The sequence below is a fragment of the Macaca thibetana genome, chromosome 13 (assembly GCF_024542745.1).
Source record: "Macaca thibetana thibetana isolate TM-01 chromosome 13, ASM2454274v1, whole genome shotgun sequence".
Taxonomy (NCBI): Eukaryota; Metazoa; Chordata; class Mammalia; order Primates; family Cercopithecidae; genus Macaca; species Macaca thibetana.
Genome location: NC_065590.1, coordinates 98,281,767 through 98,302,247, shown reverse-complemented (window position 1 = coordinate 98,302,247; position 20,481 = coordinate 98,281,767). Strand labels below are relative to the sequence as shown.

The 20,481-nt window shown below is 39.7% G+C and overlaps 1 protein-coding gene across 28 annotated transcripts in view; it reads right to left on the bottom strand.

Annotated features, from left to right (window-relative positions):
- The window catches only part of KIDINS220 (kinase D interacting substrate 220), a 117,839-nt gene that overhangs the window by 73,521 nt on the left and 23,837 nt on the right, over positions 1–20,481 (bottom strand). For 16 of the 28 annotated variants that reach the window (XM_050754771.1, XM_050754746.1, XM_050754752.1 and 13 more), the window contains 8 exons: positions 20,124–20,222; positions 19,270–19,371; positions 12,812–12,910; positions 9,481–9,678; positions 6,948–7,046; positions 4,773–4,871; positions 3,327–3,425; positions 375–552 (listed from right to left, as the gene is read on the bottom strand). In XM_050754771.1, coding sequence (XP_050610728.1) covers positions 375–552; positions 3,327–3,425; positions 4,773–4,871; positions 6,948–7,046; positions 9,481–9,678; positions 12,812–12,910; positions 19,270–19,371; positions 20,124–20,222 — 973 coding nt within the window. The remainder of the gene's footprint in view (positions 1–374; positions 553–3,326; positions 3,426–4,772; positions 4,872–6,947; positions 7,047–9,480; positions 9,679–12,811; positions 12,911–19,269; positions 19,372–20,123; positions 20,223–20,481) is intronic. The other 12 variants (XM_050754773.1, XM_050754754.1, XM_050754760.1 and 9 more) reach the window with 1 other exon arrangement.

The window sequence follows — 20,481 nt, the reverse complement described above, 5'->3', positions numbered from 1 at the left end:
GCCGTGAGCTATGACTGCATCACTGTACTCCAGCCTGGGCAACAGAGGGAGACCCAGTGTAGTGGTACGATCTTGGCTTACAGCAATCTCCATCTCCCTGGCTCAAGAGATCCTCCCACCTCAGCCTCCCAAGAAGCTAGGACTACAGGCACACCACCACACTCAGCTCTTTTTTAAATTTTTTGTAGAGATGAGGCCTCACTGTACCGCCCAGGCTTGTCTCAAACTCCTGCACTCAGGCAATCCTCCTGCCTCGGCCTCCTCAAGTGCTGGGATTACAGGCATGAGTCACCATGCCTGGCCTTATTTTCCATACTTTTTAATGGAACATTCATTATTTAAAAGCTCAGTTCGGAGAAAAACTCAATACTTACTGGCTCCAAATATTTGAGTTAAAATACTCTTCTGATGGCTACAGTCAATATTGTAAGGAGTCTCGCCTGCTTTGTTGGGCCTATAAAGTAATCGCCCATCTTTGGGATTTCTTAAAAGCAGTTCTGCCAGTTTCCGGCTCCTTCCACGAATAGCAATATGCAAGGGAGTGTCTCCTTTCTGTGAAATAATAGTAGGAAGCTTGAACGTTCTTATCTTTGTATACAGTGTGCAGAGTAACAACATCCATGTTTCTGTAAAATAAACTCTGAACTTTTCTTATTTTTCACATAAAGCACATATATAATATGAATTTTTATCTCTATCTTCCCCATAATTTCTTTCTGTAGCTCCTCACCCAGCTTTGCTCAGATATTATTTCTCCCACAGCCCTCTAGAATGAAGGTCATTCTTTTCTCCTTCCCTTAACTCAGTGAAAGAGGAGAAGCAACAGGCTTTCTCCCTGCAGCTCCTCCTAGGCCTTGGGTCCACTTCATTTGTATCCCTCCATCATCCAAATATTTACTGTCCAAGGATGTCAACTACCTTCCTCAACTAATTTAAATTCTATTTCACAGCTCTCTTCATTTGTCTAGAAAGCCTTACAATCCATGCTGATAGCCATCTAACACAAGTAATCTTGCCAGCTCCAGTAACCTTTGTCAACCATTTGCCACAGTGAACCCTTAAATCTCATCACTCTACATTCTCAACCTGAGTCCTCTAGGTACAGCTATCCTCCTCCAACTCTCTCCTCAACTCTTCCATTCTCCTCACCTTTCCACTCTCCTCACCTTTCACTTTTCCCTATCAACCCACCTTCTCTCCATATTAGGATCTCCAATCACATGAGTGTTCACATCCAACACTAAATGAAAGCTAACATGTAAATTTCAAAAGCCCTCTTCGGGCTGCAAAGTGCTCTCCTACTGGTTGCTTCACAAACACCTTAACAAATTAAATTATTGGTTCTCATCCACACTGATCTCCAGGACACTAAATGAAAATGACCTACACATTCTTCCTGTGGCTTCCAAGGCACGACCTTATCTTGATCTTTTCATCTTCTAGACTCTCCTCCCATGTCCTAAAAAGTGTGGCACCATAACTATGCACGAAGTTCACTATACGCAAGGTTCTGTGCTTTGTACTTTAGAGGGTATAAAGATGAAAGACAAAACAGTTGCTGACCTTAAGTAGCTTATGTTGTAATAGGAAGAGACCGAATAAACATGCACAATTTAAAAACTGCAGTATGACACACAGCATAAGAGAAGTCCATTTTTGACTGCAGCTTTCATCTTTCTTCACACTGATCATCTTAGTCACTCCCATGCAACTCTCTATCCTAGTAACTAACTGCCAAATTTCCATCACCGGCCTTGATTTCTTGCCCAGATTCCAATACTAGATTTCCCAATGTCTACTGGCCACAGACGACTGAATGTCTTATCAGCCCTCAAACTAAACATATCCAAACCCAATTTCATCTTATTTCCACATCTCAATTCTAATTCTCATCCCCAAACCTGTGAGAAGACAAAACAGCAGCAGCAGCATTTCTGCCAGATAAAAAAATTCTATAAATGCAGGGAGGATATCAGCACACTTGGCTGACAGGCTGAAAATAATCAGAAAGCAGTGATGGGCAAGGTAAAAATAACATTAATCATCACTTTTAAAATTGTTTTTATGAAATTCTCTATGAAGATCCAGGTTCAAGACTTTCATAAGTGTGTATCCCAAATTCTAGCAGGATAGTACTTTACCCATCCTCAGTAAGATGTGTTCATGAATGAACAACTGTTCCAACTATCATGTGTATTTGTCAACAAGTATCATGTGCTGACTCTGGGCACAGCAACACACAAAAGAATACCAAGGCAGAGGCCTTCAAGAAACTTATGAATTAGTATAAAGCAATTACTTAAAATAGCATATTATATAATTAACAAGGCTATATGGAACCTTGAAGAGTCTGGTGGTTCTATATCGCAAATTGGGGGACCAGTGTCAGATGAGTCAATGGCAGATTGAGAAAAACAGGCATTATAAGAAATTTTCTAGAAAGCTACACATACTCCATTTTGAAAACTCTTCTTTGACTTTATATCTTCTAATCTTTAATATTAAAGTTTCCTTTCTTTGATATGACATTATGTTAATATGGTAATGACGGGGGAGGTGCTTTCATGTTTTAAAATAATATTGTAACTTAGCAAAATGAAACACAAATGCATTGATTCTTGACTCTCTGTTTTTGTTTAACTGCCTTATAACCAACAGAAAAACAAACTTCAATCTGTTATTAATTAGTAAAGCCCTAATCATATTATTCATCAGAGGAGAAAATTTACAATATTATTTCTTACTTCATACATCAATTAGTTTACTCTGGGGGAAAATCAGTTTAAAGTACAGAAAGAAATAAGCTTGTTTAAAACAAAAAGAAACTAAAATGAAAAATCAAATCTATATGAAGTATTAAGTCACTTAGAGCTAAACTTATTATAGAAAATACAAAAATTTCTCTAAAAGGCTAAAGCAAGGACATGCAGCAGAACAAACACATTATCTCCTGTCAGTGAACATTAATGCCGTCTGCTTTGAGAGTCGGCCTCCTCCAGCCCCTGTGCATTCTTTCCTCCTGTTTATCTGCAACAAGCTCTACCCTGATGAAGGCGGAGCCTCCTCCTCATGTGGTGGTCAATGGCAGTGCCCCACAGCTGCTGTGAGCCATAGAAGGAAAATGGGGAGCAGCTGCATTAACAGCACACTGAGCCTGCCCACTCCTCAGCGTGCTACTGTGTGGGATCCAAATCCCACACAGACATCCCCAGCAAGTCATCTCTCCCCACACAACCTAAAATCAGATCCCCATTAAATCCCCTCCATACAGAGGTCAGTCTACCAACAGCTGTCCATACAGTGTTCTCTCTGCACAGATGTTTCACCTTATCTACAGCAGACACTTTCGCGCCTTTATCTAGTAGCAGCTCCACCACTTCAATATTTCTCATCTTGGTAGCCTTTATAAGTGGCGTCTCACCATCCTGTGGGCACAAATAAGAACGTTTGCCAGATTAATAGTTTGACTCCTGTGTTTATGTCATACAAATGCACATGTCAAGAAATATCTGACTCTGGTAACAGTCTATATTTAAAACCCCCTCAAGAAAACATAAAAGCAAACAACAAAAAAATGTTTTTCCTTTACAACCACTCATTTGTATCAAAGTGACTTTAAATCACGTAGCCAGGTGTGGGACCTGCCCCACCTGCTCGTAAGCTACAGCCGGCAGCAGTGGCTGCTTCTGCCCTTCCCCAGGTTCTACCACTGACCTGGGGCAGCTCCCCTCCAGAGGCTACTTCCCATTCTCCCCACCAGCCAACCCACAGCCCAGCCTGTCAACATCCAGGTAAGCCAGTGTCCAGAGTTTTTCAGAAATGTATACCAATATCACTTCAGTTCTCAGTGAAACCTTTGAAACAAGCAGTATGCCTTCAGAAAACCTCAAAAAAGTTCAGGATTGCTTTCAAAACCAAAGGAAGGGAAGCAAGAAGAGACCACAATTCAGCACTTAGTTAGACAAAAATCTCATCAGAAGCCACAGGTAGTCACCCTGGCTGACACCAAGGTCCAAAAGAAAAAGAAAAAAGAGGATTAAGGAGCCACCTGCAAACCAGAAGGTATCTCAGAAATTTTCTACCCTGGGGTACTAGAAGTACCATCATTGAGTTAGAAATTGGCTGGTCCTGATCTATAGCAGATGACATGGGATTGTCTTATGGGTGACTCTATAATTTTGCTTTATTCATTAAGAATTCCTGTCATATCAACCCAGAATTCCAAATATATTTTCCCCATAGAAAACTATTACACATAGGCTAAATAGGAGACCACAGTATTAGATAATTTTGTATTTTTTACATGATTTGAGTAAAATAGTTGAAAGTGGCTAGTGTAGGGAACCAACCACCAGTCACAATGGCTGTTTACATATTCATTTAAAGAGACAGGGTCTCACTCTATTGCCCAGGCTGGCCTGGAACTCCTGAGCACACGCAATCTCCCCACAAAGGAATGTGTTCTGCCTCTCAGGTAACAGCAGCATAAATGAATTTGGGGGAAATGATCTGTCCAAATAATAACAACTTATGAATAGCTGATATTGCACTTTCTGAAAAGTATTTAATTGAAATAACAAATATCACACTATATTTTGCTATGAATACACAAATCCTGCAAGGATACAAAGTTACTCCTCAATTTGACAGGGAATATTACCAGTAAAATCAGTGTAACTCTAACATCAAACAAAGACGACTGAAATAAAATGAGCAGTACTAACATTCAGCATGAGGTGCTGCTAATAACAGAATAGAAATGCCACTTATACCTTGGTGCATATTTCAGTGTCAGGATTGCACTGTAAGATATCTCTCACCATTGTTGCATTTCCTTTCTCAACAGCCCAATACAAAGCAGTTTTATTGTCCTAGATAATGAAAAAACCACAATCACTTCATGTAAGATACAATATTTAAAGCTGTCACTTGTAAATACAAAACATCATTTCTGTCAGAAAGCATTCCAACAGGCAGCATGGTAGGAAGTGCTATTAATCCTTATGCTATCTTGAAGTTACTTTTGGGAATTCTTTGTGAAAGAAGTCTAGGAAAACTTCATATTACTTAATCTAAAAAGTAGTAATCCCACATAGTTAATAAAGTAAACTATACTTTTGTAATGTTATCAGATTTCAGGAACACACACTGGATTAGGAGTCATCAATACCTGCACTCCGTAAACTTGGACAAGTCTTGGACCCTTAGATTTTCATCTGTAACATGCTGTAGGTATTGCCCAATTTTTCAAAAGATAATGCACAAAAATGTACTTCACAAATATAAGGCATTATCATTTTTAGCTTTCTTAATTTCCATCCATCCCATACCCCTATATTGCCTTGATGAGATCTTTAAAATCTTATCTAGCTCAAAACCCAAAAATCAATCCATATAGACCTTGAAAGTAGAACTAGAGAACAACAAAAACCGAATTCAAACACAGAAGAGGACTCCCAGACGAAAGGTAGTTAGGTAAAAGTCCAAATAGGTGACCTAGAATCCAACTTTTAGCGGCAATGTTATTTTAACCCAGGAGATAATGAATGACTTTTTGCAGCAGCCACATTAAGTTCCTAATACCAAAATTTCCCCAACAGAGTTTCTCTTCTAAAAAATGCACACTAGCTGCCCAACTCAAACTTGTCAGGCCCTACCTCCCTTCCCATTTCATTTCTCCACCTTTCCCCACCATGCCTACCTCCCCACTGCCCAATGCCAAATGATTCATTCGCCAGCTATGAAATGCAGTCTTTCACTTTCTAATTTTCTCATCCTATTACCACTCCCCTTGCCTGAAACACCTGGCTTTCCTTTTCTTTTTTCTTTTTTCTTTTTTTTTTTAAGAGAAAAGGTCTTACTCTGTCACCCAGACTGGAGTGCAGTGGCATGGTCACAGCTCACTATAACCTCAAACTCCTGGGCTCAAGAGATCTTCCCACCTCAGCCTGGGATTACAGGCATCAGCCACCCGGCCAGGCTCTTCACCTATCTAAATCCAACTCATCTTCAAACTTAGCTCGAGTTCTACCTTGTTCCAAAAGCCCCTGACCTTAAGGCCTTCTTTCCCCACCTCAAGACTCATACTTGAACCTTATGCTAAGCAATCAATCATATATCATCTTGTGGCTTCACTTTTTATGTTAAATAAAAGCATAAAAATAAACAAACTAAAATCTTTCAAATTAAAATATATGTGTCTTAAAGACAAGGGGCCCTTGTTAATTCCCCCATAACATTTGGCATAATGGTTATAGTTTGATCCAAAAATGGATTTGGATACAAGAGATTTTTGGCCAAATACAAGAAAAAAATGAGCAGAAATGTATACTGTCCAACAACAAAATGAGACACCAAGAACTTTTTCTAAAGTCTAAAGCTCGTGAAGTATTTGATAAATTCACAACTGTGGGCAAGGCTTTTATCTAAAATTAATAACCTTTGTGGTTCTATGAACTATGATTGCCTTAAGCAATGTCCATAGGACTACCAAGTGGTCCTAGGAAAGGCAGGCACAGTGGAGAAAAAGGAGAAGAAAATAAAACAACAACAATAGAAGAACAGCAGATGGAGGAAGAAGACAAAACAGGGAGAAAACATTAAAGAAAATAAGTAAGTACCAGATATTCAAAGGGCCACTGACTCTCTCAGTATCACTAACTACTCATTATAGTTTTGAGGACTGAATCTATATATACACATTAGTAAGGACAGTATATTCTAAAAACATGAGCTTTTTTGGTTTACCTCTATCTACATTTAACTCGACATTAATATAGAAATTTTACAATAATGGCAGTGAAATTTAGTAATAATATACGCCTGTTAAACGTACTAGGGTTTACAAGTTTATCTCCATAGGAAAGTGGGAAGAATAACATTATGATCAGTCAACATTTACATCCAATTATACTCTAAGATAGCAATTGCACTGTAATCACACATACCTGTCCTCTAATGTCTATATCAGCGTATTTTTGGAGAAGCGCTCGAACAATTTCAACATGACCACCTCTGACAGCGCCAATCAATACAGTATCCCCACTCTAAGAAGACAGAAAAAAAAAAAAAAAAAAAAGTGAATTGACAACAAATAAGCACTCTTCTGAAGTTCAAATTAATCATGTTTTCATATTTTTTTCTAAAAATTTCTTGGAAAAAGTCTATCTCTAAATAAGAGAAAAATATTACTTAACCAATATGAATACCTGATATTAACAGACATCAGAGTAAGGGACAGAGGATTTTATGCCCCAAAATGAGGACTGAAATTCCTAAACAAAGTTTAGAAAGACCTGTTACCCAGAACAATAACCTATTCTCTTTGAAGGTAACCGCCTGTTACACATGTAAATGAACTACAATAACACTGTGGCTGTCAGTGAACCAGATGAACATTTTAAAATCACATAGTAAAAATCTCTTGGAATAATGCTATACGACGAAAGCCATGAACTCTAAAAAACGAAGCTATAAAGCTAAAACTATCAATGAATCCACAGCCACATTTAATTAAGGGAGACAGTTCCCCGAGCAGCATCTATGAAAACCTAGTGGATTTGGCAGTTACAGGCCAGTAGTGCATCAGGACTGACTCATTCCCCAGCATAAGACTAAGTTCACGACCTCATGAGGACATCGCTCTCCCCAGGAACTATATTCACCAAGCAACAATCATTTTTAGTTATACCTTCCTATACTTAAAATACTGGAAACAGCTATTTTGGAAATGGGCATAAATATTTTATTATTTACTGCTAACTTAAAAATCAGTTGTAGTCTTTTGAGTTGAATGAGCCCACGAGTTGCAGCTCAATTCAATCCTGAGTGGACCTCAAAAGTACTATGATATAAATCAGGATGCAGGTCCTTAAGGGTTATTAAGCTCAGCACCATGATGTAGTGTCTTAACTACCACATTTATAGCAGAAATAAACCCAAGGCAGACAAATTTTAGTTGGAAACATTAGCATTAACATGGGTGCAGACTAGTAAACCTCTAAATGTGCCATCCGCCTTTCTAGGTACTAGGAAACAAGACAGACAGGGTCCTACCTCTGGAAGAATTTATAGCCTGGCAGAGAAGACAACATACAATAAACAAAAAAATCACACAAACACTATGCAAATAAAATAAGGTAATGTTCTAGAAAGTGACTACCAGGTAGGCTGGGCATGATGGCCTATGCCTGTAATCTTACCTCTTTGAGAGGCCAAGGCAGGAGAATCACTAGAGGCCAGGAGTTCGAGACCAGCCTGGTCAACATAGTGAGACCCTGTCTCTCAAAACAAACAAGAATTAGCCAGGCGTGGTGGCATGCACCTATAGTCCCAGCTACTTGGGAGGCTGAGGCAAGGAGGATCGCTTGAGTCTAGGAAGTTGAGGCCACAGTGAGCTGTGATCACACCATTGCACTCCAGCCTGCGTAAAAGAACAAGATCCTGTCTCAAAAAAAGTGATGAGGTAGCTACTTTGGATTGAGTAGTTGAAGACCCTTCCAAGGAGGTAACATTGAAGCCCAGGTGGGAAGGACAAGAAGGAGCCAACCACAAGATCAGCGTTCCAGACTAAGAGCATAGGTGTGGCAAAGGACCCACAGCAGGAACAAGCTCAGGGCATTCAAGAAAGGGAAAGAAGGAAACACAGCTGCAGGCTATGAAAACTGGCAGAAGAGGGGTACAAAGTTGGGAGACAGGTTAGGCAAAAACAATGTCATGTCATGTCTATAAACTAAAAAGATAACATTCATCCTCAGTGCAACAGGAAGTCTTGGATGGCTTTAAACAAAGAAGTACACACGAGATTTATTGTTTTAAAGATCACTCCAAGATTAGAGTGGAGAACCCAGTTGCAAAGCTGCTGCTTTAACAGTAGCACCACCAGAGACAGTGGCTTCAGCTGGGAGGTGATAGTGGAATGAAGACAGGTGGACAGATAAAGGATTTGTTTTGGAGTAAAGTCAACAAGAGCCTGCTGGAGAGCAGATGAGGAAAAGAGAGAAATCAAGGCTAAGGCACAGGATTTGGGGCTTCAACAAGAGGGGAATGGTGGTACCACTTGCTGAGACAGAGAATGAGGGAAAAGCAGGTTTGGGGTGAAAAAAACAAGGCATCTGTTTTGCTGTAAGTTTAAGAGGCCAATTAGACATTCAAGTGGAGAGTTCAGGTAGAGGTGGATCAGTAAATGTGAGCGCAGAGAAGTTAGGGCACAAGAAAGCACATCTACAGTGACACATCAAGGTCAGTTACAGACTAATAGTACATGTGACATTTTCGATAACAACATTATTTGACAAAAATTAAAAAGCATATTTTTCAGAACGATCGAACAGTTTTTAACTTACTAGTTTCAAAGGCAGAAATAAACTTGTCTTAAAACAAGTTTATGTGATGCATGAGAATTTTGAAAGGTAGTAAGACACTAGGGTCATCTTTCATCCACTTCGCCACTAGGAGACAAATATGAAACAGGTGACCTACCCTGTCAGGTATGTTCACATATGTTCCAGCATCTAGCAGATCCTGCACAATCTCCGTATGTCCCTCCTTTGATGCAATCATCAAAGCTGTATTTCCGTCTTTATCTGTTAAGTTTACATTTGGATTCCTCTTCAAAATTTCTTTTACTGACTGTGTGTAGCCTCCTTTCACTGCCACAATCAGTGCGGTCATTGAATTCTAAAAACAACAACAACAAAAACAAAACAAAATACAAGCCCAAGAAATTAAGTGTATTCTAGAAAATATATGATTTATGCCATAATCACAAAACTAATGTTTTCAAATAGGTGGCCTATTATTGTCATTTCCAATAATAAAATGCCAAAATAAATAGCAAGAAACATACCAAAAATGGCTAGGAGGTATCTTTTGTTTTTGAAAATACATTAATGATCTTCAGTCATTAGTGCTATTATGAAGTTCAGTTATTTAAATGATAATCTGAAATTGGATTCATTTACAATCAACAAACAAACTCACTAATGTAATGACGGATAAAATAGTGACAGGGTGACTAAACACATTCTAAATTAAATAATCCAAAGTCAGGTGAATCAGACTTCAAGAATTCTTTGTAATAAAACCCATAAAAAACACTAAAGTCAACAATGAATTAATAGCCATAAGCTATTTCAAGAAAAGTGTAATATACTCTTTGACTTTCATAGTGATCTAGAAACTACATTTTCAAAACCTCTTATTTTAAGTAATTATTGTAAAAACTGTACATCTATTTTATAACAATAAATCAGGCCAGGTATGATGGCCCACACCTATAATCTCAAAGCTTTAGGAGGCCAAGGCAGGAGAATCATTTGAGGCCAGGAGTTCAAGACCAGCCTAGGCAACATATGAGACTCTGTCTCTAAATAAACAAACAATAAATCAACTAAGAGAAGAATGTGACTCGCTACCAGAAGTAGTATTAAAATTGCTTCTCGAGATGTTCATCTACTTCAAGCTGTCATACAATTTCCTTATAGAAATATTTTAGGTCAGCCCCCAAAATTAAGCTGTCATTTTCCCACATATTAAAATAACACAGCCTTTCAAATTCTTGAGCCATCAATCATCATAGAAACAAGCCACTTGCTCACTTGACCAACTGTCCAGAGGAGGCAGATGGAAGGTACAGCATCTGCAGCTGCCTACGGACCATGCTGCCTCCACCAGCACGAAAACAGGGTCTACACCTTGAAGACTGGCAATGAGTCAGCTCCTACCAGTATGCAAACAGGAGGAACGGGTTGACAGTGTGCCACAAAGTATGACAGAAAGAGTTTACTCTTGTTTCACTACGACCCAAGATCCGGTACTATCTCCTCTCAGAATCCTTTACGATCCACTCACGTAATATACTAATTCTATAAATAGCTGTCTGCATTATTTTAACTGTTCTTATGCATAAATATTGCTTCCTTTAACCATATTCTTATAGGCTCAAGGGAAAAGCGATATTAGGCTTCTTCATCTCCCCAACACAACTGGCACAGGCTGGGGAACGAGGAATTAAAAACCGCTAATCGGTAAGATGTATCTAACCAGTTTTTAAGCTTTCTGGGTTCTATCAGCTGATTTCTGATTTTTTAAAATCTGTTCATTGAAGAGGGAAAATAAGGCACAGCTAAAAAATCCCCAAAATTACAATATTATTTTAAATTTTTTAAGAAAAAATATTTTAATGCAGCACAATATTTTTCCACAATATTAAAAACCATTTGATTTGAACAGTTTATTAAACAATTTGTACTACGTACAGGAAAAAACAAACTCCATTTCACATAAATTCTTACAACACTAAATACTTCTATGACCAGATGCGTGGGGTTTTTCCCCACCCATCAAGCAAGCAATCAGTTCTGCAGCGGACATCAGCTGGGTATTCTCCAACTCAATTCTGACACTACCTACCTGGAGATAGCATCAGACCCCACAGGCAAGTGCTCGGTGCCCAAGACTGCCCCCGCTTCCCATGCCAATGAAAGCTCAGGTTGTTTGACTGACTGGCTATAAATCAGAACTCCCACAATCCCCTCCTTGGGTTTGATTAATTTGCTAGAGCAGTTCACACAGTTCAGGGAAGCAATATTCACCAGTTTCCAAAAGGGATATTTTAAAGGATAGAAATGAGCAGGCAGATGAAGACATACATAGGATGAGGTCTGAAAGGGTCCTGAGTACAAGAGCTTCTGTCCCCATGGAGTTGCGGTATGCCACCCTCCCAGTACAGGGATGTGCTCTTGGTCATCTTCCTGGAAGCCCCCTGAACTCAGTCCTTTTGGGTTTTTATGTAGGCTTCATTATGAAGGCATGATTTATTAAATCATTGGTCAATGATGATCAATGCAACCTTCAGCTCCTCTCTCCTCCCCAGAGGTGTTGGGTTAGGGCTGTGAGTTCCAACCCTCTAAGCACATGGTTGGTGTACCTGGCAACCAGCACCTCAACCAGTGGGGTTATCTAGAAACTTTCCAAAAATAATCTCATTAACACAAACTCAAGTGTGGTTAACAGGGGCTTGTGATAAGTAACAAAAGACTGTATTTCATCTTTATCACTCTAGAACTGAACCAGAGCTGTTTCAAGAACCAAGGACAAAAGGCCAAATATAACCAAAGACACTCTTACTGCTGTAGTCACTTATGATATTACATAGGTTATAGGAGCAGTCAGCCAGGAACCATGGACAAACACCAAAATAGTCATGCACAGCACATTTTGATCAATGACAGACGGCATATATGACAGAAGTTCCGTAAGATTATGATACTGGACTTTCATTGTACTTTTTCTGTGTTTAGGTATGTTTAGATAAAGAAATAACCATTGTCTCACAACTGCCTACAGTACTCAGTACAGTAACACACTGCACAGGCTACAGCCTAGAAGCAACAGGCCATACCACAGAGCCTAGGTACGGAGTAGGCTACACCAGCCAGATGTGTGTAAGTGCACTCTGTGATGCTCCCACAGTGGCGGAATCACCGAAGGACACATTTCTCTGAATGTACCCCTGTCATTAAGCGACACATAACTCTCTATATATCACACTAGGATTACTGAAAGCTGTTCTCTATACTTTTAGCCTCCCCAATTGTGTGTGCATTAGCAACAGATCCTTAAAAGCATCTATTTATAGCATATATGTTTATAATATAACATACTTAGGGTAACAGAAAATGCTTGTTTTCCTGTTACTATCATTTTAGAACTAGAGGGAAATTTCTCTAGGCATATACTAAAGACATAAATTCTCTCCAAAATAAAAAACATGTTTCTATGGCCAAGCATGAAAATATAAGATACTTACAGCTCCTTCTTGATCCACATCAGCTCCCATGGCCAGTAAATGTTTCACACATTCCAAATGACCCTTTCGTGCAGCCCAAACTAAAGGGGTGGTTCCATACTATTAAAACAAACAATAAATTTAAAATTATTATAAAAAGTATACTCAAAGAAACTAGCTCTTAACATGAATTTTAATAAAAATCTTACTTTTTATGATTCTTAGAAAACTGTATACATTTATCATAATTTTAATCTTAGATAAATCCTATTTTTCCCATTTTATTTCTCCTGAGTAGATGATTAACCAGTCCATGAAATGTCTTTTAACCAATCTTATTCAACCTTTTCTTGAGACAGAGTCTCACTCTATCGCCCAGGCTGGAATGCAGTAGTGCAATCTCGGTTCACTGCAATCTCTGCCTCCCGGCTCAAGCAATTCTCATGCCTCAGCCTCCTGAGTAGCTGGAATTACAGGTATGCACCACCACAACTGGCTCATTTTTTTGTATTTTCAGTAGAGACCGGTTTTGCCATGTTGGTCAGGCTGGTCTTGAACTCCTGACCTCAACTGATCTGCCTGCCTCAGCCTCCCCAAGTGCTGGGATTATAGACATGAGCCACTGAGCCAGGCTCTTATTTAACTTTTATAATGAGTGACAATGTTTCCATCACAAGGTAACACAGCCCCAAATTTTCAACAAGATTTCATTGCTTCCCATATCTTGTGAAACAGAATTTAAAGTCCAGCAGTCTGACTGTGAGCGGGAATAGCAACCAAGTGCCAAACAAACTAAAGCAGCCTAACCACTTTACATGGGTCTGCGTGTGTGATCCTTATCATAAGAACAATTCACAGTATCACATTTTCACAGATGACGACACTGAGGCCCTAAGAGCTTAATTCATAGGCTAAGGTCACAAAGTTATCACGAGATGGGACAAGACCCATGAGCCCTTGAAACTGCACTCAAAAGCACCTTTCCCTGAAACATGATTCAAAAGGCATCCAGGAATATAAATCATGCATTAAGGCATTGCCTGCCTTTGAGGAGGCTAGCGATCGGCAGACAGATGAATGCCCACAGTGACCTTTCAGTACATGCAGCCCACAGGTGGAAATTAACATTTAATTTAATTTAATTTAATCTACTCTCTGCGACAGCCCTGTCCAGTAGAACTTTCTGTGTTGATGGAAATACTCTATAATTCTGTGCTGTGAGATACAGTAGTCACTCGTCAAATAATGACTATGAAGCACTTGAATGCTATGTGGCTACTGTGACTGTGAACTGAGTTTTGTTTTGGTTTTTTTAATTAATGTAAGTCTAAGTAGTCCTGTGCTAGTGGCTACTGTACGGAGCAGAGTTGCTCTATAAATCATGTCGGACACCACAGCAACCACACTGTTGAGGGCTGGAGCCCTGGACGGGCTTCCCAGATGGATGAAGACTCCATGACAGCCAGAATCAAAAGGCTGCCAATACAGTACATGGGAGCCAGAGCCTCACAAAACAAGGAAGAGAATGGAGGGGAAGCAGCTGCCACAGTCACTGCCTCAAAGCAGGCTTAGGGAGAACGAGTAAGAAATACAGGAGGAGCAGGCACTATGACTCACGCCTGTAATCCCAGCACTTTGGGAGGCTAAGCCAGGTGGATCACCTGAGGTCAGGAGTTCAAGAGCAGCCTGGCCAACATGGAGAAATCCCATCTAGACTAAAAACACAAAAAAATTAGTCAAGCATGGTGGTATATGCCTGTAGTCCCAGCTACTGGGGAGGCTGATGCAGGAGGATCACTTAAACCTGAGAGGTGGAGGTTGCAATGAGTCGTGATCACGCCACCGCACTCCAGCCTGGGCGACAGAGCGAGACTCTGTCTCAAAAAGAAAAAAAAAGAAAAGAAAAGAAATTCAGGAGGAGATTCCCAACTTCACTCCTGCATCTGTGGTTTTCTCCCCTAAAAAGAACTAAATTCTCTTTTCTAGCCTCCTTCTTTGTGGATAATACTTACTCTGGGTAAAATGCCTTTCCCAACTTTACAATATCAATATCTTAGACATCTTCAAACATAATACACATAGAAAATCACCCTTCATAAAGCCTTTTAAAAATATACTAATTGTAACTGAGCTCTCATCCTTTGAATACCTATTGCATTGGATTTCTGCCCTTCTTATGGAACTGAACTATCCACGATTATATGCTATGATTTCTGCTCCTTTCCCTGCCTCATCACATGAGCCAGCTAGTCCTCACCCACTCCCATTTGGGAGACAGTCCCACTCTCAACATTACAAAGAACTCCTAACATCCAGCAAGACCTTCCCTCACCTTGCATCCTGTCTGCTTCAAAACAGCTCTGCAGCCACACTCTGAACTATCTCAATAAGTCTCTCATCTCTTTCTCAAATTCTGCTCTCTACCCCTTCTCAATCTAATCCCTTTATGTATATTCTTGATCCTATGGTCCTCTTTCACCCAGGCCCTTACTCAATAATCTCCTGCCACATCATCAGTCTTTTCTTCTTACTCCCTCTTCCTATTAGTCTCTGACTGAAGTCCTTCCAATGTGGGTCTCTCCTATCCTAACAGATTTTTCCAACAGGCTACCCTCTGAAGATAATCACTGTCCTTTCTTTTAAGCTTTTCAAGATAATTTATAACCCCTTACCAAACTCCCCTAAAAAACTAGTTTCTGCTACAAACATTACAAAACCACCATTGCAGAGGTCACCCAAATAGTCACCTAAACTCCAGATCTATGTATCTTTTTTTGGTGTGTTTTTTTGTTTGTTTGTTTTTTCTTTGAGAGGGAATCTCACTCTGCTGCCCAGCTTGGAGTGCAGTGGCACGATCTCAGCTCACTGCAATCTCCACACCTCCTGGGCTCAAGTGATTCACCTGCTTTAGCCTCCCAAGTAGCTGGGATTACAGGCACCCACCATCATGCCCAGCTAATTTTTGTATTTTTAGTAGAGACAGGGTTTTACCATGTTGGCAAGGGTGGTTTTGAACTCTTGACCTCAGGTGATCCACCTGCCCCGGCCTCCCAAAGTGCTGGGATTACAAACATGAGCCACCACACTCAGCCACCTATGTATCTTTTACTAAGTTCTTTCTTTTCTTCCTGAAAGCTCTGCAGTATTTTTGAACTATACTGACTGTCCCTTCCAACTTGAATTTTTGATTCATTCACCACGTTTGACGCTATACCAGCCAAGTTCTCCCAGCTCTGGAGATTAATAATAATTATATAAATAACTAGGTATTATAATTAAGAAAAAATAATTACTATTATTCCTAATAATCAGCCCTTTGCTCACCATATTCTGTTACTACTGATCTCAGCTGCCAAATCCGCACTCACAGCATTTCAAGAATCACCTCTAGGCAAGCCCTTTAGCACCAGCAACCCAAATCTCTATGTCCACTACCTAGTAGGACACCTTCAACTACAAGTTCCCACCACTTCAAGGTCAACACGTCTAAACAGACTGCCTTCCTTTCTCTAAGAATTCCTTCCCATAGAAGCCTCCCTACTTCTGTCAGAAATAAAAATGCTCTCAACCTCCAATCCATCCCACTGTGGGCTATTAAACGTCAATGTTTTCAAAACATCACTTTGCGACCACCTACTACTTAAAATCCCCAGTGATTCTGAGTGTCTACAGGCCAGATGTCCAAGCTCCTCAGCCAAGTATCCAAGGCTCACCCAAAGGTGGCTTCGCCTGCAGCCCAGCTTCCTCCTCCCACCCCTCTCCTCACCACTGAGGGTGCACTCAACACTAGCTCAACAGGCCACCTGAAGCCGTTCCCTGGTACCTTGTGCTCTCTTTTCCCTGTGCCCAGTTCGTTTCTGCTCCTCCTCTCTCAGGGATGTAAACTCTACCCTTTCTTCAAGGTCTAGAGGAAGTCGCATTCTTTTACCAAATCTTGACTGACTGCTGCACCATCAGTGAATTCTCCCACCTCTACACTCCTAAGTCACCTGACCCTGGGCCTTTGCATTTTACGTGGCCCACTTATCTCCCTACTTCTCTAAACAGAGATCATTTCTTCTTTGTTTTTATATCTTCTGTGCTAAGTGCAGGTACAGGGTACTGCATAGTGGATACTAAACATTCTCTCAAAATGCTAATGAGTGACAGATTAGGTAGCATTATTACCTGATTCTTGAGGGCCTTGAAAGCCAAGCTATATATAAACATTTTATTACAGGCAAGGAGAAAATAAAGGCTTCTCTATTATAATTAAATTACATCACAGGCTGGGCGTGGTGGCTCACGCCTGTAATCCCAGCACTTTGGGAGGCCGAGGCAGGTGAATCACCTGAGCTCAGGAGGTCGAGACCAGCCTGGGCAACATGGTGAAACCCCGTCTCTACTAAAAATACAAAAATTAGACAGGTGTGGTGGTGCGCACCTGTAATCCCAGCTACTCAGGAGGCTGACACAGGAGAATCACTTGAACCCAGGAGACAGAGGTTGCAGTGAGCCAAGATCGTACCACTGCACTCCAGCCTGGGTGACAGAGCAAGACTCCATATAAAAAAAAAAATCCGGCCGGGCGCGGTGGCTCAAGCCTGTAATCCCAGCACTTTGGGAGGCCGAGACGGGTGGATCACGAGGTCAGGAGATCGAGACCATCCTGGCTAACACGATGAAACCCCGTCTCTATTAAGAAATACAAAAAAAAAACTAGCCGGGCGAGGTGGCGGGCGCCTGTAGTCCCAGCTACTTGGGAGGCTGAGGCTGGAGAATGGCGTGAACCCGGGAGGCGGAGCTTGCAGTGAGCTGAGATCCGGCCACTGCACTCCAGCCTGGGTGACAGAGCGAGACTCCGTCTCAAAAAAAAAAAAAAAAAAAAAAAAAAAAAAAAAAAAAAAATCCATCAACAGACAAAACTGTATCCATTTTAGACATACGTCAAACCTCAGTCAATCTGAATTAGCCAACAGTACAAATGCAATATTCTTAAATGCCATATTATAATATAAATATTTACAACAGCCTCCCTATGCTCCTCATTAAGCTATTATTTTGTGTAATATTTTTAAGTGAGGCATAACATGTACAAAGTACAAAAAATATACTAACTTTCACTGTACGACTTGATGATTTTTTACATATGTATACACTGGCATAACTACTGCCCAGATCAAGAGATGAATGATTTCCAGCAGCCCCATAAGGTTAAACAATACTGTTGTACTTAAAGAAATTTATGTGCAGAATCTATTTTAATGACAAAAAACAAATCTTAAAGTAATAGCTATTTCCCTATATTTAGCTACAATAAATATGAAAAGATTACAGTTATCCCCACAATATGCCAAATACTAAGACCACTAATGGAAATAATGGAGGTACAAAATGGGAAAAAAAAAAAAAAAAGGCAGTCCTTATCTACATGAAACGTACACTCTAGTGGTAAGAAGGATGTGGAAATCAATCATTACAAGGCAATAGGTTATGTGCCCTAATGGAAATGTGCAGAGTACCCAGGAAGGGGCACCCAGGGTAAGAAGACTTAACAAAGAAGCTAACACCTCAAATAAGCCTTGAGAAATAAACAGGAGTTCATCAGGCAGAGGAAGTAATAGCATGCCTAGCAAAGGGAACAGAATAAACACAGAAACAACGTTCACAGAACGTTAGACAATCTGTTGTATCTAAAACACAGCATATATGTAAAAAATGGCAAGAAGTGAGCCTCAGAGACAGGCTGAAGCCAAACTGAAAAGCCTGGGTTTTATCCCCAAACAGTGAAAGCCAATGAAGCTTTCCAAAAGTAAAGAAGAAAAAAAGATAATTAGGTAAGTATTTATGCAATAACTGAGGTAAGTGTTAAGTATTAAAAAAAAAAAAAAGAATAGCACATGATTCTGGAATGCTTTCTGGAGGTGCCAGCAAATAGGCAGAGCCTCAGAGATGAAGAGAAGCTGAGGAGGAAGAGGCGGGCACACTGCGAAGGAGCCCTGGACCATGGGTCGTTTGGTGGCTGGCATGTGAGGAAGCATGGGGGATAAGAAGCAAGAGAAGGGGAAAAAGGAAGGCAAGGCCCATCTTCACCCACCATACCAGAGACGGTCTTCAGGAATTTAAGCCCAAGAGAAAGACAACCAAACTTCAATTTTAGAAAGATCTCTCACACAACAATACAGAGAAAGCAGATAGGACTGAAGGTAGGAAGAAGAGTTACAATCGAAAACTTCAAACAATGAAGACAGGGACTCTATCATCCCAGTCAGTTTTCTTGGGAATGATGAATGTGACATAAGAAAACATCAGAAGGATACTTACTACATAATATACCCAGGGAATCCATCTATGAGATATATATCTATATAAAATGCATTAATATACAAAAATATAAACTACATTAGAGAAGCCTCATGATATCATATAAAAATGTTTATAACTTAGACACTGAGTGGACACAACATGGACTGGAACCTGAAATGATGCTGCTGACCTACCTTATCAGAGCAGTTGACTTTGGCACCATTTTGCAGTAAAAGATGCACTATATCTGCATGTCCTCTCCCTGCTGCCCAAATGATGGGGTAAACACTGTACTGCTAGGATAGATTGGTAGGTAGGTAGGTAGATAAGCAGGAAGGAAGGAAAGAAAGCAAGCAAGGAGGGAGGGAGGGAAGGAAAAATAAAATCTTTTAGGTAGATATTTACAACACACATTTGCTAAGTAAAGTAAATATCAAAGGAAGTAACACAAAGCAATGTTTTTTTAATCAGATTACAAACCATTCTCCATTTTAAAAACAGATGAAACACTCGTAATACATAATTGGCAACTAAGATATAACAAATCTTAAATAATCATATATTATGAATACATTTATTTTTGTAAATTCAACACATTAAAATGTGGTTATCTGGTCAAAAGGCAATACTATTAAGAAGAAAGTGAAATAAGAGGAATGTAAATATATATAACAGAATGTATAGAAAAACAGCATAATTATTTGGTAAATGTCTCTTTTCTTTAAATAAGTTCAGATTAAGGATTCACACACAGAAAACAGGAAGATGACTAAAGATTTCAAAATTTCCTTTTGCAATGTTATATAGTTATAATTAACATTTAAGCTCTAAGAGCTGCCTTTTTGCTGACAACAATTGAAAAATAAACATAGCTTTAGATAAAAATTCTCATTACTGTGTGTGTTTTGAAATCATATTCTACATTATGTTTATTTAATAAGATAAAGAATATCTCTACCCACAATGAAGCCAAGTATAATCAACCTTAAGTATTCCCTAAGAAAACTTACCACTTATAATACAAACAAATTTGTTTGTTAATGCTTACCAGACCAGTGACACTTGGATTGGCACCATGAGAAAGAAGCAAATCTACTACGTCAGTACGGCCTTTGTAACATGCCCACATGAGAGCTGTCCATCCTCCCTACATAAAAAAAGTAGGGGTAAGGGAATCAAACGTTAGATCATCTCTGAGTATAAAAAATGTCACTAATGAAATTTCTTTAGTAAATATCTTTATAAACCATTGTTTCATGATGGTAGTATTATATAGTTTTAAATTCCCAGGCTCCCCAAATACAATAGTACATGAAGTAAGTCAAATCTCTTGCATCCACAAATGGTTAGTCCAAAGTTTATGCTATATAACGAAACCTGAATTAGAGAACATTCATTATGAACTC